General features: G+C 59.1%; 4 protein-coding genes across 4 annotated transcripts; all 4 read right to left on the bottom strand.

The window, feature by feature from the left end:
* Positions 1 to 411: 411 nt before the first annotated feature.
* Positions 412 to 4191, bottom strand: ABB37_06902 (hypothetical protein; the record flags this gene model as incomplete). The annotated part of the gene is made up of 1 exon (XM_015805345.1): positions 412 to 4191. The coding sequence occupies one exon, from the start codon at positions 4189 to 4191 to the stop codon at positions 412 to 414; it is 3780 nt and encodes a 1259-aa protein (XP_015655958.1).
* A 4108-nt stretch (positions 4192 to 8299) lies between these two features.
* ABB37_06901 (hypothetical protein) lies at positions 8300 to 9178 on the bottom strand (the record flags this gene model as incomplete). Its single annotated transcript, XM_015805344.1, has 1 exon — positions 8300 to 9178. Exon 1 carries the CDS (start codon positions 9023 to 9025, stop codon positions 8300 to 8302), a length of 726 nt encoding a protein of 241 aa, XP_015655957.1. The 5' UTR covers positions 9026 to 9178.
* Positions 9179 to 9706: 528 nt separating this feature from the next.
* Positions 9707 to 13096, bottom strand: ABB37_06900 (putative mitochondrial DNA photolyase; the record flags this gene model as incomplete). Its single annotated transcript, XM_015805343.1, has 1 exon — positions 9707 to 13096. The coding sequence occupies exon 1, from the start codon at positions 11564 to 11566 to the stop codon at positions 9707 to 9709; it is 1860 nt and encodes a 619-aa protein (XP_015655956.1). The 5' UTR covers positions 11567 to 13096.
* A 716-nt stretch (positions 13097 to 13812) lies between these two features.
* ABB37_06899 (hypothetical protein) lies at positions 13813 to 18079 on the bottom strand (the record flags this gene model as incomplete). The annotated part of the gene is made up of 1 exon (XM_015805342.1): positions 13813 to 18079. Exon 1 carries the CDS (start codon positions 16846 to 16848, stop codon positions 13813 to 13815), a length of 3036 nt encoding a protein of 1011 aa, XP_015655955.1. The 5' UTR covers positions 16849 to 18079.
* Positions 18080 to 18089: the final 10 nt, after the last annotated feature.

Raw genomic sequence — 18089 nt, 5'->3', positions numbered from 1 at the left:
GCGAAACGATCGAAGCCAACAAGGAACACACAAACACACACACACGGCTAATGCTTCTCGACAAACATGTCTGGCGCTCCCGATGAAGCGCCCGTTGCAACGTCCTCGCCGCCGAGCAGCGGCTTTCATCACGGTGCGCCGAACGTCAATTGCTGCCTTTTTAATTGGTACGAGTTGTGGGGAGAGAGGGAGGGAGAGGGAGAAGGCACGCGACAAACAACAAGGAGTTTCGACTCGTCGTGAACGTTCTCGTTCCTCTTCATTTTTAAACCGTCTGCACACCGCCCACACCTTCGGCGCCACACACCCACACACCAGTGCCATTTAAGAAGTGGCGAAAGAACACACGAACAAAAACAACATTACGTCTGCGCCGAGAGCGGACCACGTCGCTTGCTTTCCTTTCCGTTTTTACCGCCGCTGCACGTCACGCTGGGGAACGAGGAGCACCACCAGCGACGGCGCCGCCGTCACGTTCTCCTCTCGCCGCAGCGGAAGCGCCGGCTCGCGCAGCCAGGACGAGTCGTGCGCAACTCCCACCCGCGCAGACCCACCGTCTCCGCCCCCGTGTCGTGCCGCCGCGGTGCCGTCTGACGATGCGGCCACCGCCTCGGCCGCCAGCGCCACGGCGAGGGCGTCACCGAGGTCTTTGCGGCGCACACCGTAGACGTCGTCGTCCGCCTGCGGCAGCGTCGATGAGAGCGACAAGGACGCGGACGAGTGCAGCGTAGCTGGCGGCGGGGTGTCCGCCACGTGGGTGCGCTGCCGGGCCATGCGCTGCAGCTCCGCCTGCTGCAACTCTTCCTCCGTCTTGCAGTGCCGCTCGTTGAGGTCTTCGTAGAAGTGCAGGCGGGCCATGAAGAAGGACACGAGGCGCTGCAGCTTGCCGGTGTCGCGCTGAATGAATGGAATGCGCTCCAGATAGGCGCGCACCTGCAGCGCGATGCCGCTCGCGACGTGCTGCCGCAGCTGCGGATCGGGAAAGGGAATGGCATGCGCCACGGGGTTCGTCTTTGCCGCCGCGTTGTCATCGGCGCTGTTGCGCGTCTTCGTTGCGACGGCCGCCGCTGCCGCTGCCTCCTCCTCCTCCGTGCCGTAGTCCGGAGACTCCAGCTCCATCACGCGCTGCGCGTGGCGGTCCAGCATAAAGAAGATGCGCAGCAAGTTCGACACCGCCGGCGGCGGCAGCGTCTTCCACAGGTCCACCGTGGCGAGCACCGCCACACACGGGAAGGAGTTCGCGTCCTCCATTTCGATGTGCGGCAGCGGCGCGCACAGCTGCGACGGCGTCGGCGCGGCGAGGGCCGGGATGTGCGTCGGCACGAAGGTCAGGTGGCACGAGAAGGGCTGGCCGTGCCGCGCGTCGTGCGAGCGGACGTCCTGCACCCACGTCACCAACTGCGTCATCTCCGCCGCGGCGTGCTTTATGGTGGGTAATTCAAAGATGCCCGGCGTGCCGTCGCCGTTGCCGCTCGGGTTCGTTCTACTCGTAGGATTCGCATTGCTGCTCGGACTTCGACGCGTGTGTGAAGGCGGGGCTGGCGGGGCGGCCATGCTGCCGTTGGCATCTTCAGAAAGCTGCACCACGGCCCGACATGGCGGTGGTGGTGGGTTGGGAGATGATGTTGCTGTTGCTGCTGCTGCGCCTCCTCCGTCGCGACGCCCGCTGAGGCCCTGCGGATTGGGGTAGACGATCTGGTGTAGGAAGATGAGGTACGCCTCCATGCCGGGTGTGCTGGCGCTACAGACGATGGTGTTGCGCACGTACAGCATGCCTACTTCGAGCGCAGGACCGCGCAGGACAGGCGAGCCCGCCGCCGCCGCCGCCATCAACGACGACGACGCAGGTGGGGCTTCCGAGGGGATGAGGGACAGCACTGTCGCCGGGTTGCCTGCCACAAAATGGATGCGACCACTGTTCACGTTCGAGCTGCTTTTGTCGTTGTTTGCGTTGCGCCCTGTGGCTGCTGCTGCGCCCGTGTTCATCTCCGCCGCCACCGCCGCATTTCGTAGCGTCGCCGCCGTGTAGGAGCGCAGAAAGAGTTCGATGTTGAGTACGGTGTAGAGGTGGTGTAGAGCGGCCGCCACACTCAGCGGCACGGCCCGCTCCGGGTGCTTCAGGAAGGACGGCAGACCCACCATGAATTCCGGGGCGAGGGTGCTGGCGAAGAGGGCCGCCTCCTCCTGCCCCGTGGCGATGGTGGCCACGAATTCGCGCTCAAAGAAAGGGTCAATGCGGCGTCGGTGACGGCCGCCGTGACGTCCGCTGTTGCTCGCACCGCCGCTGCCGCTGCGCTCCGTCTGCGCGATGTCGAAGCGATCCTTCAGAAAGATCGACGCGAAGTTCTCAAAGGAGACGGCGGTGTAAGTGCGTGTGGGGGTTGCGACGGCGGCGGTGCTGGTCGTGGTATTCGTGGCAACGGACGCCGGCTGCGACTGCGCGGACGACGCGTGGTGCGTGTGCTGCCGCGGCGAGATTCGAGCCCCATCCGCCGCGTTGTCGCCGCCGTTGCTGCAGCCTTTGCCGTGTGTCGGTGTAGTCCCGTCTGTCAGCCGCGGGCCTGGCGTCATCATGCGCAACGCACCCTGCGCCAGCACCGCGCCGAAGTGCACATCGCGCTGAACGTGCGGCAGGTAGGCGTACCGGTTCACGGACGCCTCGGTGCGCGCAGCCGTCTGCGCATTGCCGCGGAACCCGGCCCGCAGCTCGTCCAGCTTGACGCCGCGGGTGTTGTGCAGGCGGTGTCGCAGGAGGGCCGGTGCGACCGTCAAGAGCTGCTGCAGATTAATCGTGTACAGGAACGGCAGTTGGGCCTCGATCTTTCCGACAAGGCTGCCGGAGCCACCGCCCTGGCTGGTGCTGTTGTTGCCCGCGGCGGCCGCCTCCAGCGTGGCGGACACCTCCCCGCGTAACTCCGCGTAGGAGTCGAAGATGGCGGGGGCCCGCAGAAGCCGCGGTGGCACCTGCAGCGTGGCGGTCTGCAGGGTGATAGCGCGCACGACGGCACGGGCCCAGTCCACGGGTAAATGCTCCAGGAAGCTGTGGCAGGCCTCCGCCACCTCCGGCGCCAGGTCCCCGTCCTCCAGCCCAACCGTGGACTCCAGCAGGCTGGGATTGAAGCTGTCGTCGGCATCCGTGCGCAGTGGCTCCAGCACCGACACAACCCCGCCGTTGCCGGGCGAGGGCGACATGCGCGTGACGTTGGTGGCCGTCAGGTGACTCTGGTGGGCGTAGACGACGCCGACGGAGCTGCCGCCGCCGTCAGCCGCCGAGGTGTTGTTCGTGCCGCTCATGCCGCCGCTGTGATTTGCGCTGCTGGTGCTGAGGCGCTCGACGGTGGCCGAGTTGGCCGCGACAACTGGACGCAGCTGCGGCAGTCGTGGCTTTGGCTGCTCCGGCGCGGCGCTGTTGTTGGTGTGTTCGCGGCCGTCAGACGAACGGGCGGTGCTGCCCCCTGGCCGATCACCCAGGTGCTGCTCGCGCTGCCCCGCCTTTTTGGCGGCAGCGGTGTTGCCGTTGCTCGCGCCCGGCGTGGTGCGGCTCGCCTCGCTGCCCGCCGCGATTACGATGGGCTGCCCTGCCAGGCCGTGACTGCGCGCCAAGTGGGTCCGCAGTTGCGTCAGCGTAGCGGGGGAGACGGTGCTGGTGCCGGCCGCCTGGGTCGGCCTCTCCACCGGGTTGGACGGAGTCGCTACGCCGGATGGCGTCTCGCTGGTCGCCGCGCGAGCTGAACCGGGAACGACGACGGACGTTGTCACGCCGGGACTTGGCATCGTGGACGCCCTGCTGCCGAGTGCTGCGGTGGCGGCCCCCGTGGCCGGGGCCTCGGGCGGCGGGGCTGGGTGGGCGGCGGCGGTGGCGGTTTCTTGTGGCGCTGGGCGGGCTGTGGGGGCCCCACGCACGCCGCGCTCTTCGGAGTTGAGGCGCGGATTTCGTGTCCCGCGGATGGTTGGCGGCGTTGGCGTCGGCGTCGGAAAGGATGGCTGCTGCTGCTGCTGCGGCGGTTTGGTGGTGGAGTGGCCGTTGCTGAAACGTTGAAATAAGGCTCGACGAGCACCACTGCTGCCGCTGTTGCCGCTGTCCATCTCCCCCGGCGCTGGCGCAGAGGACCCCACCGTCTGGACGCGGATTGGCGTCGCGCTGTACATCGTGCTGCCATCGCGGTAGTTGTAGTAGGACTCGTCGTCCATTTTTTAAGTTTGAATTGGGAGAGGACGAGAAAGGAAGGGGCGTGGAAAACAAATCGGCAAACACACAACAGGAGAGAAAAAAAAAATATATTATTTATTGGAGGTTCAACGAGAAGGAAAAGAGTCAAAAGCAACAACAACAACAACAACTGAAAAGAAAGGAAAGGAAAGGAAGTACTTGAAGAAGAAAGGCGGCTGCTGGCCCTTGTAGAGTTCACAGCGCGCGAGTCGCGAGTTCTTCTGCGAGTTGAATCAACACGCGCGAGCTTCACGAGCAGCGACAACACACACACACACACACACTGAAGAAGAAAAAAAGAGATGCGTCTCTTTGTTTGTTTCAACAGCACAAAAAAATCTTTGAAGACAAATTTATTACAAGGAAAATAAAAAGCAAGTGACCTTCTTGGGCTGGATGCACTTGCGCGGCGTCGCTTTCCCACCTCGAAAAAGAAAGAGGAAGACGAAGAGGAAGACGAAGAGGGCGGCGGCGATGATCCTTCTCGGCAGAAGCAGCGAACTCGGTTGGGAGGCTACGACAGCAAAAAACGACCCAACAGGAAAAAATGCAATGGAAAGCGAGAGAAGAAGAAGAAGAAACCCAACCAAACAACCCACAGGTAAACGCTAGTGCTCGTCACCGCAAACAATCGAAAACCACGACAACAGACCAAAAACAACAACAACTTGAGATAAATTTTATCTGTGAGAATAAATACTAAGAACAATAGAAACGAACTGCCAAAGAAGGCGAAGAGAAAGAAAAGGAAAGGACGAAGGTAAGAAAGCCCCCCGAGATGAGGAAGTCAGCTGAAAATGGGCTGTGCTACACATACGAGAAACGAACAAAAGAGAAGAGAGAAAGCAAGGGACGCGAAAACGTGGAGCGTTCAACTGCGAAGGCTACACACACACTCCCCTCCACCACCACTCACGCATGCACCTACCCGGAGCAAAGACGAAGTCGATATAACAAGATGAGGTGGAGTTGTTGTTTCTCTGGGAATAGGATCAACAACAACACCAAGATATTTTTTTTATACTACTAATACAAAAGAGACAAGGGAAAATACAAGACAGAGAGAGAGAGAGAAGGACGAAGACAAGCGAGGAAGACAACCCTCCCCGAGGGAAAGGAATAAATCTCTGCCACCACGAACAGGTAAGGCTATTTTTTGCGCGGGAAGGAAGGAAAACCCCACCCCCAAACGCCGCTCCTTCTAATGACACAAGTCAGAGCAGTGTATACCCAACAACAACAACAGAAGAGAAGGCCCCTTGACTCAGCAACAACAACAACGGCCAAGACAGGGCACGACCGGGATTCAAAGAAACCAAGCCGTGAGCGCAAAAAGGAAAAACAACAACAACGAAGAACTGAGCAGTATCGTAGAAGTACCTTTCGGTATTCTCACTAATGCTAGGCTATCTGCACGTGCGTGTATATCTCTATGCGTTCCTTTTTCCTTGCAGACTGCAGATCAAAACAAAACAAAAAGCCCCAAAATGGAGAAGCGATGAAAGAGGTACTACGTCTCACAGAGCACCACAAAACCACGGCTGCAGTGAAGAAGAGAAAGGGAAGAGAGAGAAAGTCGGACAGCTCTCACGAAACAATAATAATAAACAATGAAAATGGAGAATCAATTAAGCGAGAAGATGACGGAAAGTCGAAGGAAGAAGAAGAATCACAAAAGAGGAAGACACCTTCAACAAGCTGAAAACAGCCGCGTCCGATGACGGTTGTGCGTGCGCACCGGTTTCGATAATACTTAAGTACGGTGGAGTTGATATACATATACATCTATATATATATATATATATATATATATATATATATATATGTATTCCTGATTAAAACTATTATCGAGAGTTCGTCGTGAAAAAAAGAAGAAGAAAGAAGAAAGACCAAAAAGAGCCGTCTCGCTTAGCTCCTTCCTTTTGTCGTGTCGTGTTGTCTGTGGAGTTGTGGTGGTGGTGCCGTCTTCACGGTTCCGTCAAGCACTGGGCGATGCACACAACGTTGCGGTGCTCCGTTACCGTGGTCGAGCACGACAGGAGAGAGATCGAGAGGGAGGAGGAGATCGAAACAATCAAAACAAACAAACAAACAACAACAACAACAGCAGAAAAAGAAAACACTAAAGAGATAATCGTACTAATTATAAAAATAGTTAAGGAGTAAACAGAGACGAGAACGAGAGAGGAAGGAGAAAGAAAAGGAAATAAAATCAACAACGAGGGAAATAAAGAAGGCAGTCAATAGTAGGACTACTAATGATGATAAGCCACACACACACACACAAAGGGAGAGGATGAAGAGGGCAGCCGCCGCAAAAGGAGTCAACAGGCTTCAACAACAAAAAATAAAGATTCAAAATTCTGCTTGCCAACCCCCCCAAAAAAAATGACGATGATAATCAGCAACAGAAGAGGAAGAGAAGGAGGAAGAAAGAGTTCAAAGAGTTACGCAAATCAAACAAGCAGCAACAACAAACAATCAACTTAAGCAAGGCGCTGATCGGAAGGCCGCTGGCTAAGCAAAAACAGACAGACAGGCGGACAGAAGAGTGGAAGTGCAGACACAACTCACAGGCTTTCGCACGGAATGCGGAACAACAACAACAACACAAAAAGGAGAAGAAGAGACGAGAGAGAAACGAGAAATACACAAACAATAGCAACAACAACAGCAAAGAAGAACACAGAGCGCTGACGGAGAGCTCCGGTTACGAAGAAACAAGTTATATATATATATATATATGTATGTATCCTTTTTTTGATGACGACAATTTAAGACGGAGTGCTACCGAAGATTGCAAATAGAACGTTTTGAAAACTAGAGTTACGCGTTCAAGTAAAAACTGTAGCTGGAGAAAAACAGCGGAGAAAACAAACTTAAGGGAAAGAGAGAGAGAGAGAAACTAACCTCCCACGATGCGTGATGGGGTACGGGAGAAAAGCGAAGGAAAGAGAGCAAGAGTCACGTGTGTGAGCAGGGGGACGCTGCGGTGTAGACTGGCGTGAGCTCGTCGAGGAGGAAAGCAATAAGATAAAAAGGGCAGGAAGGAATGGCGTTCTATCAAGTTATGTGTACGAATATAAAAGAAAATAATAATAAATAAATAAATGAATGAATTAAGGGAACAACGGACACACACACGCAGCGGCGTTGCGCGTGCGTCGTCGGCGTCGTGCTGATGCAGGGGAGATAAAGACGAGTTTTTCGTAAGCGAAAACAACAACAGCAGCAACAGAACAACAACTGAAGAACAAAAAAAAAGAAGAAGAAGAGAAGAGTATGTAGGTGCTCGCACTGTGCTGTGTTTATCCACTTATGTTTAGCTGTAAGTGACATTGTCCCAGCGTCACGCGGCGCGGATGTTTCGCAAAGCAAACAAGCAGATCAAACATAGAGAGGGAGAGAGAGAAAGAGAAGGAGAGGGCAAGAGGAGGAGCTTTTTACAGCTTCACACCGAAGAGCACCAGAGGGATGATGAAGACGGCAAGCTACCAAAGCTCGCAAAGACAAACAAACAAACAACGGAGTTCCTCTGCCAACGCAATAAAGAGCATGCTCACCAGGGCGGGAGTCAACCGTCACAGAGATAAGAGGGGTGCCTTGCAGGGTGAATTCGCCGTCTCCAGCAGCCGAGCGAAAGGCATTACCGCAAAGCACTTCTTTTAATATATATACATATGTATGTATTTGGTAGTAGGTTTCTCTTCCCCCCCTTTCAATAATAATGGAGGCATCCAACATTGCGAGAGCGCTCCACAAAATATCTAATTTACATGCGTGACGGGTATAAACCGTCTCTGTACAGCTCTTCCAAAAGCAAACACCACCAATACCGACAAGCAGATAACAGGGCAAGCACCGTTGTGTCGGAGTTGTGCTCCGCGTGCTACACCGTACGTACATGGGACTCGATTGCTTCCCCCCTTCTCCTTCCTTCGTTATCTCCTTCATAAGTGCTTCCCTTTCGCTGTAGGAGGGAACACCCATTCTGCTATAGAAGAGCAGAGCGAGACGTAGGCGAAGTGCGACAATACAAACAGCAACCCCCCTCCCTTCCCCCCCATAAAGTGAGGCGGAAGATGCTTGTCACTGCCCACCGCGGAGCATCGCCACTATGTTGGTGTACCGGCGCTTCGCCGCGTAGTCGACGGCACGCAGGCCCGTGCTGGACTTCACCCCCGGATCGGCGCCGTGGGCGAGCAGAAACCGAACCGCCTCTTCGCGCCCAAAGGCAGCCGCAAAGATCAGCGGCGAGGCGCGGAAGAGCCACCGCTGCTGGAACTGCACGCCGTTGTACGTCGCCGGATCTGGCTGGCCCACCACATTCACGCGTGCGGGCAACGACGCGGGCGGCACGCCGCTGACCCACGCCGCCAGTGCCGCGACGTCGCCGTCGCACGCGGCGTGGAACACATCTATCGTGTTCTCCGTGCCGTGCGGCGAGTTTGTATGCTGCGGATCGTCGTCATCGTTGCTGCCGTGGCCGACGTCCTCGCTGTCTTGGAGGTTCGCCACCACATCACACGCGCGTTGGCGCAGCTGCGCAGCTGCAGCGTTGGCGGATCGCTGCCACTCTACCCGCCGCTGCAGCCGCGCCGTCTCCTCCTCGCTCAGCACCAACTCGTCGTTCTGCAGGCGGGCCTGCTCATCGGCCAGGCCGTCCCGGTAGCCGAGGACCGCCGCGGCGGCCGTGCGACGGTGAGCCGCAGTGGTGTGGCGCGCTTGCAGCGCGTTCGGATAAGGCAGAGCAGCCGCGAACGGCGACGGCGACGACGAAGGTGCCGCCGTGGCGACGCCGTGGCTCTCGGACATGGAGACGGCAAGGTTGGTCGCGATTGCGTTGCGAGATACACCCAAAGGAAGGTCAAGAGCACGAGTTTGTCGAAGCGTAATGGTGAGAGAAAACTGCAGCGCTGATCTGGCGTGTGTGTGTGTGTATGTGTATGTGTGTGTACACGTACAGCTTAGCGAGGAAAGCGGAAGGCAATAATAATAATACGAAAGAAGAACCCAGAGGTTGAGAAAGGTGGCCAAAGCAGTACGAAAGTGACTCGGTGTGGGAAGAGAGGTCAGTTGTTGCGCCTCACCGAAAACCAAACGAAAGGGGAAAACTCCCATAAATTCTCCCACTGCGCGCACAGCGGCGCTGACATAATTGAGGCACTCCTCCACCACTGCTGACACTTGACATGTTCGTGACTCTACTAGTATTCGCAGCACACGTTGCTCTCGTTTTATTATGATCCGTCTTCCCCTCCAAAGTTCAGCTCCTTGTTATGTTCTTCCTTCTCTCTTTAGATATATATATATATATATATCTATATATATGGGATGTGGAAACCGAATGGCAGTTGTAGCTGCTGCCCGTCTGTGGAAAGAAAGAAAAGAACAAATAGTAAACCGACCAAACACGAAGAAGTGCTCCTTCTCACATCTCCCTCGCAAAAACCCACAACAACGCGACGACAGAGCCAACTTCCTGGCAGCCGCGTACTACACAAGCGCTTTCTCGCTCCCATGAACACCCGCAGAGGACTTCGCCATCGCGGCCGCTTGTGTCCCCGCTAGGGCAGCCACACGCGACTTCGCGCCCATCTCCACCGCCATTGCCTCTCCCCCCTCCTCGCCTGCTTCTCCCCCCTCCGCGAAGGCAGATGCGGGCAGCATCGACGCCCAGGTGCGGTGCCGCAGATACGCTGGCGACACCGCCGCATGCAGTTCCTCCGGCGGCATCACCGCACTGCCGTACCGCAGCGCCTCCGCGTAACCAGGGCCGCGCTGAATTCCTTGCGCATAGTAGGACGGCAGCTCCGCCGCGGACAGCGTGCGCTGCGCCCCCTGCCACAGCTTCAACGGGTAAGGGTAGTTCAGTCCGAGGTGCACGTTGTGAATGGCCTGCATGCGTGCGGTGAGCACGTGAGGACGGTGGATGTACACCGGCGGCACCTTGGACAGCTGCGGCAGCCACTTTTTAATGTAAATCCCTGTCTGGTCGTGGTGGTGGGCGAGGTAGTGGACGTTGCGCACCGGCTCGCCAAAGTCGTCGAGCACGAGCCCGCTGCTGTAGGCGAAGTTGCCGTAGCAGACGAAGGGGTCGTAGTCGAGCGAGCAGCGCTCCAGCCACTCGGCGCCTAGCCGCCAGTCCTGACCGTAACCGCGGGTCAGCAGCCACGCCAGCGCCTGCCGCCCTTCGTGGGCAACAAAGCCCGTTCCCACCAGCTCCCGCATCGCTGCATCGGCAAACGGGATGCCGGTCAGCGCGTTACACCAGCGCTGCACCACCTTCGCGTCGTGCCGCCAGTCCGGCACCTCGTCCGTCTGCTCCGGGTGTGGGCCGTACGAGAAGAAGAGGCGGTCCCCAAAGCGGAGCCCCATCCAGTGCCAGTAGTCCCGCCGCGACAGCCGCAGTACACCCTCACGGAACTGCTGCTGCACGAAGCCGTCGCGCATGTTGGCGTGGGTGTGCACGCGGAGCAGCTCGTAGTACTTGCGCGGCGAGAGGGCCCCCACGGCGATGTACGGCGACACCCGGGCCAGCTTCTGCGAGTACATCTTCGTGTTCGTCCGGTGCTCCCGCCCATAGCGAAGCAGGGACGACATGCCGTCTTCGGCGAGCCAGTCCTGCACCCGGGCGAGGGCAGCCTCCTCGCCAGCGGCCGGGTGGGAGGACTCGGTGGCGATGACCTCTTCAAAGGCAAGGTCAGCCCGGTCCGCCGCGTAGCCGAGGTCCTCCAGCGTGGGCAGCGCCCCTCGAAGCACCGACGGCGGTGACCGGCCGGCCCGCTCCTCCTGGGAAGGCAGGAGGGCGTCGTGCTGCCACGTTGTGGACAACTCAGCCAGTCGCTGCGTCGCGCTGTCGTAGGGTGCGGTGGGGCGGATGGTGCTGACGGTGACGTCGTCGTGATACCACCGCTCGCCCTCCTTCATCGCCGCGAGGGGGGTGGACAGGTCGTCCAGGTGGACCAAGGTGGTTTGCCATACACTGTGCACGACGGGCGGGGCCACCACTGCGGCGGCGCCACCGTAGGGGTGCTGCTGAGATGTGTGATGCTCCACCACCGCCACCAGCGCATCGTCGTCTCCTACTGGATCTGCCGCCGCCGCAGACGTGACGCGTGCGCCGCCACACACATCCTCCCGCGACACCCACACCCCTTGGCGCAGTCGCCGCATGGCGAGGGCCTGCACCCGACGTTCGTGCGGTGCGTACTGCGTCGTCATGAAGACATCCGTCGCCCCCAGCTCCGCAGCCAACCGGGGGACGTGCTCCTCCGGCCGCCCGCAGCGCACCAGCAACGGCACCCGCAGCTCCCCTTCGAGCTTGGCGCGCAGGGCGGCGACGGTGTCCAGCATAAACTGCGCCCGCTGCGGGCTCTGACGGAAGAAGCCGCCGACGACGCTCGGCTGGGCGAAAGTGCGAGGGTCGAGTACGCAGACCGCAATGACGGGGAGCGGGGCGCCCGGGGGGAGGCGTGCGGCCGTGCCCGCCGTCCACCACCACCGCCGTCGCTGCTGCTGCCGCCCGCGCGCGGACAGAGGCGAGGGCGAGGAGGTGGTTGTCGTGCACGCGGAGATCGTTCGAGGAGAACACCACCAAGACACACTGCCGCGCCGCCGCTGCTGTTGCTGCGGTAGTAGTGGACCGAGGGAGCAGCTGCACCGCAGGAGGCGTGCGGGGAGCCAAATAGCAGCGGTCTTGCTGTACGAGATAGCTCTGCGACGAGAGGAGGTGCACACGGGGGACAGTCAACGGGGAAAGGGAGACGGAGTTGGGATCCGCCAGTGGTGCCGCGACCGTGCCGTCCTTGCCGGGGATCAGCAACGGCGCCGTGACGGTGTCCGCCACGTTCTGCAACCGCGTCGCGCGACCCTTCAGCGCGGCCAGAATACCGGCGTCGCTATCGGCGTCATAACCAAACTCCATCGTTGCACCGCTGCCAGCGTTATCGTTGTCGGAGGCTCTTTTGTCATCCACGTCAGAGGAGAAGGGAAAGTGCTCGGTGGCCCGCTGCTCCTCCAGCGCGTCTTCCTGTGCGAGATCCTGCTCCAGTTCCGTTACGTCTTCCATGGACATGGGAGGCGGCGCAGACGGGAGTGCTGACGCATCGGTGGCTCGCTGTTGCACGTACGGACCCCTGACGGAGCTGCCATGCAGTAAGTGATCTGTCTCGGCCGCCGCCTCCGCGCTGGCTTCGTCATCGCCGATAAAGCGGCGGTGCGGTTGACGGTGACGCTTGCTGTGCGCCTCCACTGGTTGGGTGACGCCCTCCGCGAACGCCAGAAACTCCGGGTCGGCGACTTCGACTTGGCGGAGGTAGTGCTGGAACTCGCGCCACTCTTCTGCTGACAACTCGGCCGGCGGCGGCGGCGGCGGTGGCGGTGGCTGCATCGAAAAAGGAGGAGGAGACAGCGACGCGGTTGCTTCCCCGCTGTTGCAGCCCCGGTCGAGATCATCGGTGCGACCTTCCACACCGCCGTCGTCCCCGTTGCGGTTGCCCTTCTGCGGGGCGCTGCGGCGCCTCGTGCGATGAATGAGTCCGCAGGAAGAGAAAGCACGAGTGCTCGCCGGCGTTACCCTTCGCGCACGCCCACGCAGGAGACGGAAGGAGGGGTAAGATGCCGAGGTGGAAGCGGCACACACCACGACGGCGCGCCGCACTCGGGCTGACGTACCCGCTGCCGACCACATCGACAGCTACAAGAACAGGAAACAAGCAATATATGAATGTGCACTACGCCAACGTATGGAAATGCTGGATTACGTGGCTTTTGGCCAATATGCACCACTTCTGACAACAGGTTCAGAAAGAAAGAGAGCGCTCTACCTACTGTCGAAGGCGGTGTCACCGAGCAGCCTCAGCGGTTGTCCTGTGTGGGTGTGCTTCGCAGCTTACCCGTGACGGGGAGTACAATGCCGAGTCATGACAAGACGAGAGGACAGAGTGGGTTGGGACGGAAAAGGCGGGAGAACCTTCAGGAGAGTAATTTTCCTTTTTCTTTTCGAGAAAAACTGAACACAGACACGCACACACATACAAAGGCAGACCGCATATGCAATACACACAGGTGCTCCACGGCGGTGAGGAGGGAGAGCCCTGCACCGGAGGGGGCAACCAGCGTGCATGCATGCATGCGTGTGAACCAAGTGCGCGGATCTATCGTGAGGCACGTGGCGATATCACAGCGTTGATTTCTCGGATTTATTCGATTCGAACTGATGCATATATTCCCCTTATACGAGAGGAAGTGTAGGATATTTTGGCACTTTTACATGCGCAAACACGCTCACAGAGAAAGAAGAGAATGTGCAGGACACAGCTCGGGGAGCTTCCTCCAGCCTTCTCCGCCATCCACTTCAATGGAAAGAAACAAACAAATAAACAGGTAAGGTACAAGAGCAACTAGAAGAGAGTCAAAACAATAATAGTAACACACACACACACCACCACCACCACCACCAACAACAAAGACAACAACAGATAAGCAGGTAAACGAGTTCTGTAACTACGCGAGCACCTCAACACGTACGGCGGAAGAACGGGTTAAAAGACAAGGGAAAGAAAGAGAAACAAAAACAAATACATTGCAGACGTTGTTCCTCACGACGACAGCGTCGCGTCCTGCGTGAGGTCGCGCCGGCAGATCGGACAGCAGGTGGATTGAATCAACCACCGCTGCAGACAGTTTTGATGGCAACAGTGCTTGCAGGGCATCATCAACAGCTGCGAGCCCGGTTTGACACCACCGCCGAAGTCAGCGGTCACTGCCGGCGTCGCACTTGCCACGGCGCCGTCCGTCATCGTCGGCATCACCGAGGCGCACCGTCCTTGCGTGTTGTCTGCATGGCTCGGATGGCCTTCCAAGCAGATCACGCACTCGCTTTCTGTGTCTTCCAGTGGAACTGGGGAGCAGGCGAGCTGAAACTGAATCGACGAGTTAAACGACGGAAGAGCCGCAGAGTAGGAGCGGACGTTGGCGCTCACCGCATGCCCGATTGTGCTTCGATTCAGTGATCTGTCGTCCCCGCCCACGCCGCCTGCGGGGTGTCCCCCGCACCCGGTGGTGTTGGGGTAGGGGGCCCCTGGGTCATGCATGCTGCTGCTGTTGCTGCCGCCGCCAACTTGCTGCAGCCACGGCGCAGACGACGCTATACCCCGTGAGCTGCGGTACTCTCCGCCGCTGGGGGTTGCGGCGACCCCTGTCGTCGTGTGAGGGGTGGTTCGGACGGTGGTGGCGTTGTCTGCAGCGACCGTGGCGTTGAATGAGGACCAGCTGACTTCCGGTGCGGCGAGAATGGCGGTCACCAGACCCGGCGCTGCGTATGGGGGCCACGCGGCGTGGGCAGCGTGTGCCGGCGTGGTGGCCGAATGTAGTAATGGTGGACAGCAACAACCGTGCGACGACGAGGCCTCTTCTAAGATCGCGACGGGGTGCTCCACGCGTGACATGGAGGGCACCCGACCGGTGGCGGAGTCTGCCTGGAAGCCGCATCGATCGCCCACCGTGGCCCGTGGGTGGGTAATGGCGCCGACGGGCGATGCACCTGCCGCCGCCACGTTGCCCACCGAGCCAAAGAAGGGCGGCATCGTGGAGGCGGGCTGAACTTCAATGGGGAGGAAGGTGAGGTTGCCAGGGAAGCCACCGGTTGCTACCGCAGTCACCGTGTCCGCGGTGGCGGCGAGGCCGAGCGTGGGTTGGCAGGGCAGGTGCTGCGTGCTGCCGTCCGTCAGCAGCGTGTGCGGCCGCGGATGCCGGGGGGAGTGCGACTGCGACGGTGGGCGTGTAGGAAAGTCGGAGAGCGGGTCCATCGCACCTGAGCTCTCCCCGTGCACGTCGTACGTGCTCGTGGCCGCCGCCGCATGGACAGGTGTGCCCGTCGTGCGGCGGTATACCGAGATGTCGTCGCTCGCTGCAGCAGCCTCAGCAGCAAGAACCATGGACGGCGGCGTGGGCGGCCTCGAAGTGGCGCGGGCGGCGTTGATGAAGGACCACCGCTCCCCTCCGACCCCTCTCCCGCTGCCGCTGTCCGAGCGACGCGCGTCGAGCACCGACGGCGGACGCGGTGAGTTCCCCGCCTGCGTGGCGGCGCTGCTGTTGGACGCGGAGGGACGCGCGGGGTCGGTGTGGAAGCACAAGGCCGGTGCGATGTACAGCGGCGACAACGGGGTTCGGCGACCCATGCTAGGTGAGACGGGCGTCGCCATCATCACCGGTCCTTCGTGAAGACACACGTGCATGCGGGTGCGGTGACGCCGCGATGACGACGACGATGGCAGCGCTGCTGTCGATGGACCGGCGGCGTGTCTTTCTATGCTGGATGGCGATGTGCCGCCAGAGGGGGTGTACGGCCCTGTCCGGCGCTGTTGCTGCCGGCTGCGTGGTTGTCGCTGCTGCTGTGTTGACGAGCACGTAGACGCCCTGCCGTCGCTGTTCTCTTCGTGCGAGGTCATCTCCACGAAGCTCGTGATAGGGCAAAAGGCGCAGACGCTATCGGCGCCCCAGTTTGGGTAGAAGGGATAAGACTGGCATGTGGAGGCCTGGCTGCTGATAGTTGGCGGGGTGCTGCTCCCACTCGGCGCGGGCAGGGGTGTGCTCGTGACGCGAAATTCTGCAGTTGCTGCTGCTGCTGCATGGGTACTACCGTGTCGTTGCCACAGCACGTCGCTTTGTGTCCCATGCGCGTAGGCAGCCGGCGACAGTGCGCGAAGGGCGATGGCGGCTACGCTGTTCGGGCGCTGCGGAAACTCCGGCTGCTGCTGCGGCAACGCACTGCTGCTGCTCCGACTACTGCAGCGGTGCACGCGACTCCGGCTCCCACCCGTACGGCCAAACGTTGCCAGATCGGAGTCGTCAAAGGCGCTGACGGAGCGGCGGGTCGCGTAGGTGGAGGAGGCAGATGTGAGGGGGATGAGGTCGTCCTCCTCAGTGGTTGAGATTCCGCCGCCGCCTGCGTCCGCCGGGCTGCCGAGGACGGGGCGGCGCTGAGGATGGCGATGCACGTCGCGCTGGTGCAACGATGCGGATGGGACACCACCTGTGGAGGCGGCGGCGGCCGCGGCCGGAGAGGTGTCCTGGTGAGCGATCCGCGTCGAAGCGTAGGACGGCGGCAGCAGAATAGAGAGCCCATCGGTCTTGCTCTCCATGCGTGGTGACGCCTCGTTGCCCAGCACAGGACGTGCAACTGCTGTACACGCAGCCGCCGCCACCGAAAAGCCGCTACTCACCATCTCACTCACCGGCATTATCGCCTCGTTGAGCGCGTTGACTACGTTGACTGCCGGGCTGGAGATGTTACTGTTGCTGCCGCTGTACCCGCCAATGTCCACCCCGGCGTACATCGAGGCAGCACCGAGGGCCATCGACGGGTTCGCACCGATGTGGGTCCTACACGCTGCCGAGGTGACGCTGCAGCCCAGCAGCGGCATCGTCCGCGGAGGGGCGACGGTGGCGATGGCAGCGGACAGCGCGGCAGACTGTGGGGGGAGAATCGCGAAGGTAGCGGGCAGGAGAACGGTAGGCGGCGTCATGCGCTGCTGCGGCGTGGAAGGGGGCAGCTGACTCGTCGTCTCAAACTCCTTCGCTAGCGCATTCATCTTTTGTCCGGCGAAACCAAGCAACGACTGACAGCTACTCATATATATATATATAACGAAGAGCAAGTACGGATAATAAAAAAAGGAAGAAAGATGTAACGCAGTTGCAGCTAGAACAACTCGAGGGGCTTTCTTTTTGAGGTGCCGTTTCCACGACACAGCATCGAAGTTCAGCCGCTTCAGTTTTCGAATTGGGTTGTAAAGGGGGGAATGGCGACGCTGCTCGAACACACACGCAGACGCCGACAAAAAAAAAATACTTCACTCAGGTGAGGAAAGACGCTTTACCGCAGCACCGTCAACGCGCGTCGCCAACAGCAAGGACCACCGCAACCACCGCCAAAACAAAAAGCACCCTTGTCTATTATAATAAGGTACCTGGCGAGACCGGGAAAACTCCCTTTCCCTTCCTTTTCCTTTACTTTCAAAGCAGGAGCCGCGATCGAGGTCGTCGTCGAGAAACCAAACCAACAGAAAATAGAGGCTGTTGTGCGGCAGACATCGAAGGAAATGCGGGGCAAACAACACCCCCCTCAAAAAAAAAAAAACCCTACAAGGAAAAGAAATACGCAAAAGGCGGTTTAACGACGAGCGAGAGGCCAAACACACACACACACATATATATATATATATGTATGTAGAAGAGGGGAGCGATGCTGACAGTAAATGTACAACAACCACCACAACAACACACTCGAGTGCGCTTGCAGAACCAAAAGGAAAACCGGCGATCGAAGGCGAACCACTAAAACAGCAACAACACAGAACGCAAAGCACGACTAAACGCTCGAGCAGATTAATATATATGTATATGTATATGTGTGTGTGCGTATCGTCGAAGTAGCTACGGACGAGTAGACTGGTGGCGAGAGAATCGCCTCTCTCTTTACGCACCGCGACGACACTTTTCTCTCTCTTGTCTTTTAATGCACTTACGGAGGCGGATGCCAGCGGAACCGCGTTGACGCACGAGCTGTCACAGAAAACACCGTCAAACAACAAAGAGAACAGAACAAAAACACAAGGCAGAAAAAAGGACGAAGAAGATAGATCGGAGATACTTGTATGGTTGACTGCTGCGCGGCAGTGACTTCCTGCTGCTTCGTGCGATGTCACCGACGCCGGCTCAGTCGAGGCGTGACACTACTAGTCAATGAACCCTCCCCTTTTCGGCTTTCTCTCCTCTCTCCGCAGTACGTGTGACTGGGGCTGCCACCTGAGAAGAGAAGAGAAGAAAGGCCCGCTGAGGAAGATCTAAGAGGTGTAGAGCACTACATGCCCAT

Source organism: Leptomonas pyrrhocoris, assembly GCF_001293395.1.
Source record: "Leptomonas pyrrhocoris isolate H10 chromosome Unknown, whole genome shotgun sequence".
In the NCBI taxonomy this organism is placed as follows: domain Eukaryota; phylum Euglenozoa; class Kinetoplastea; order Trypanosomatida; family Trypanosomatidae; genus Leptomonas; species Leptomonas pyrrhocoris.
The sequence above is the reverse complement of the archived record's forward strand: the minus strand, read 5'-3'. Positions and strand labels throughout refer to the sequence as shown.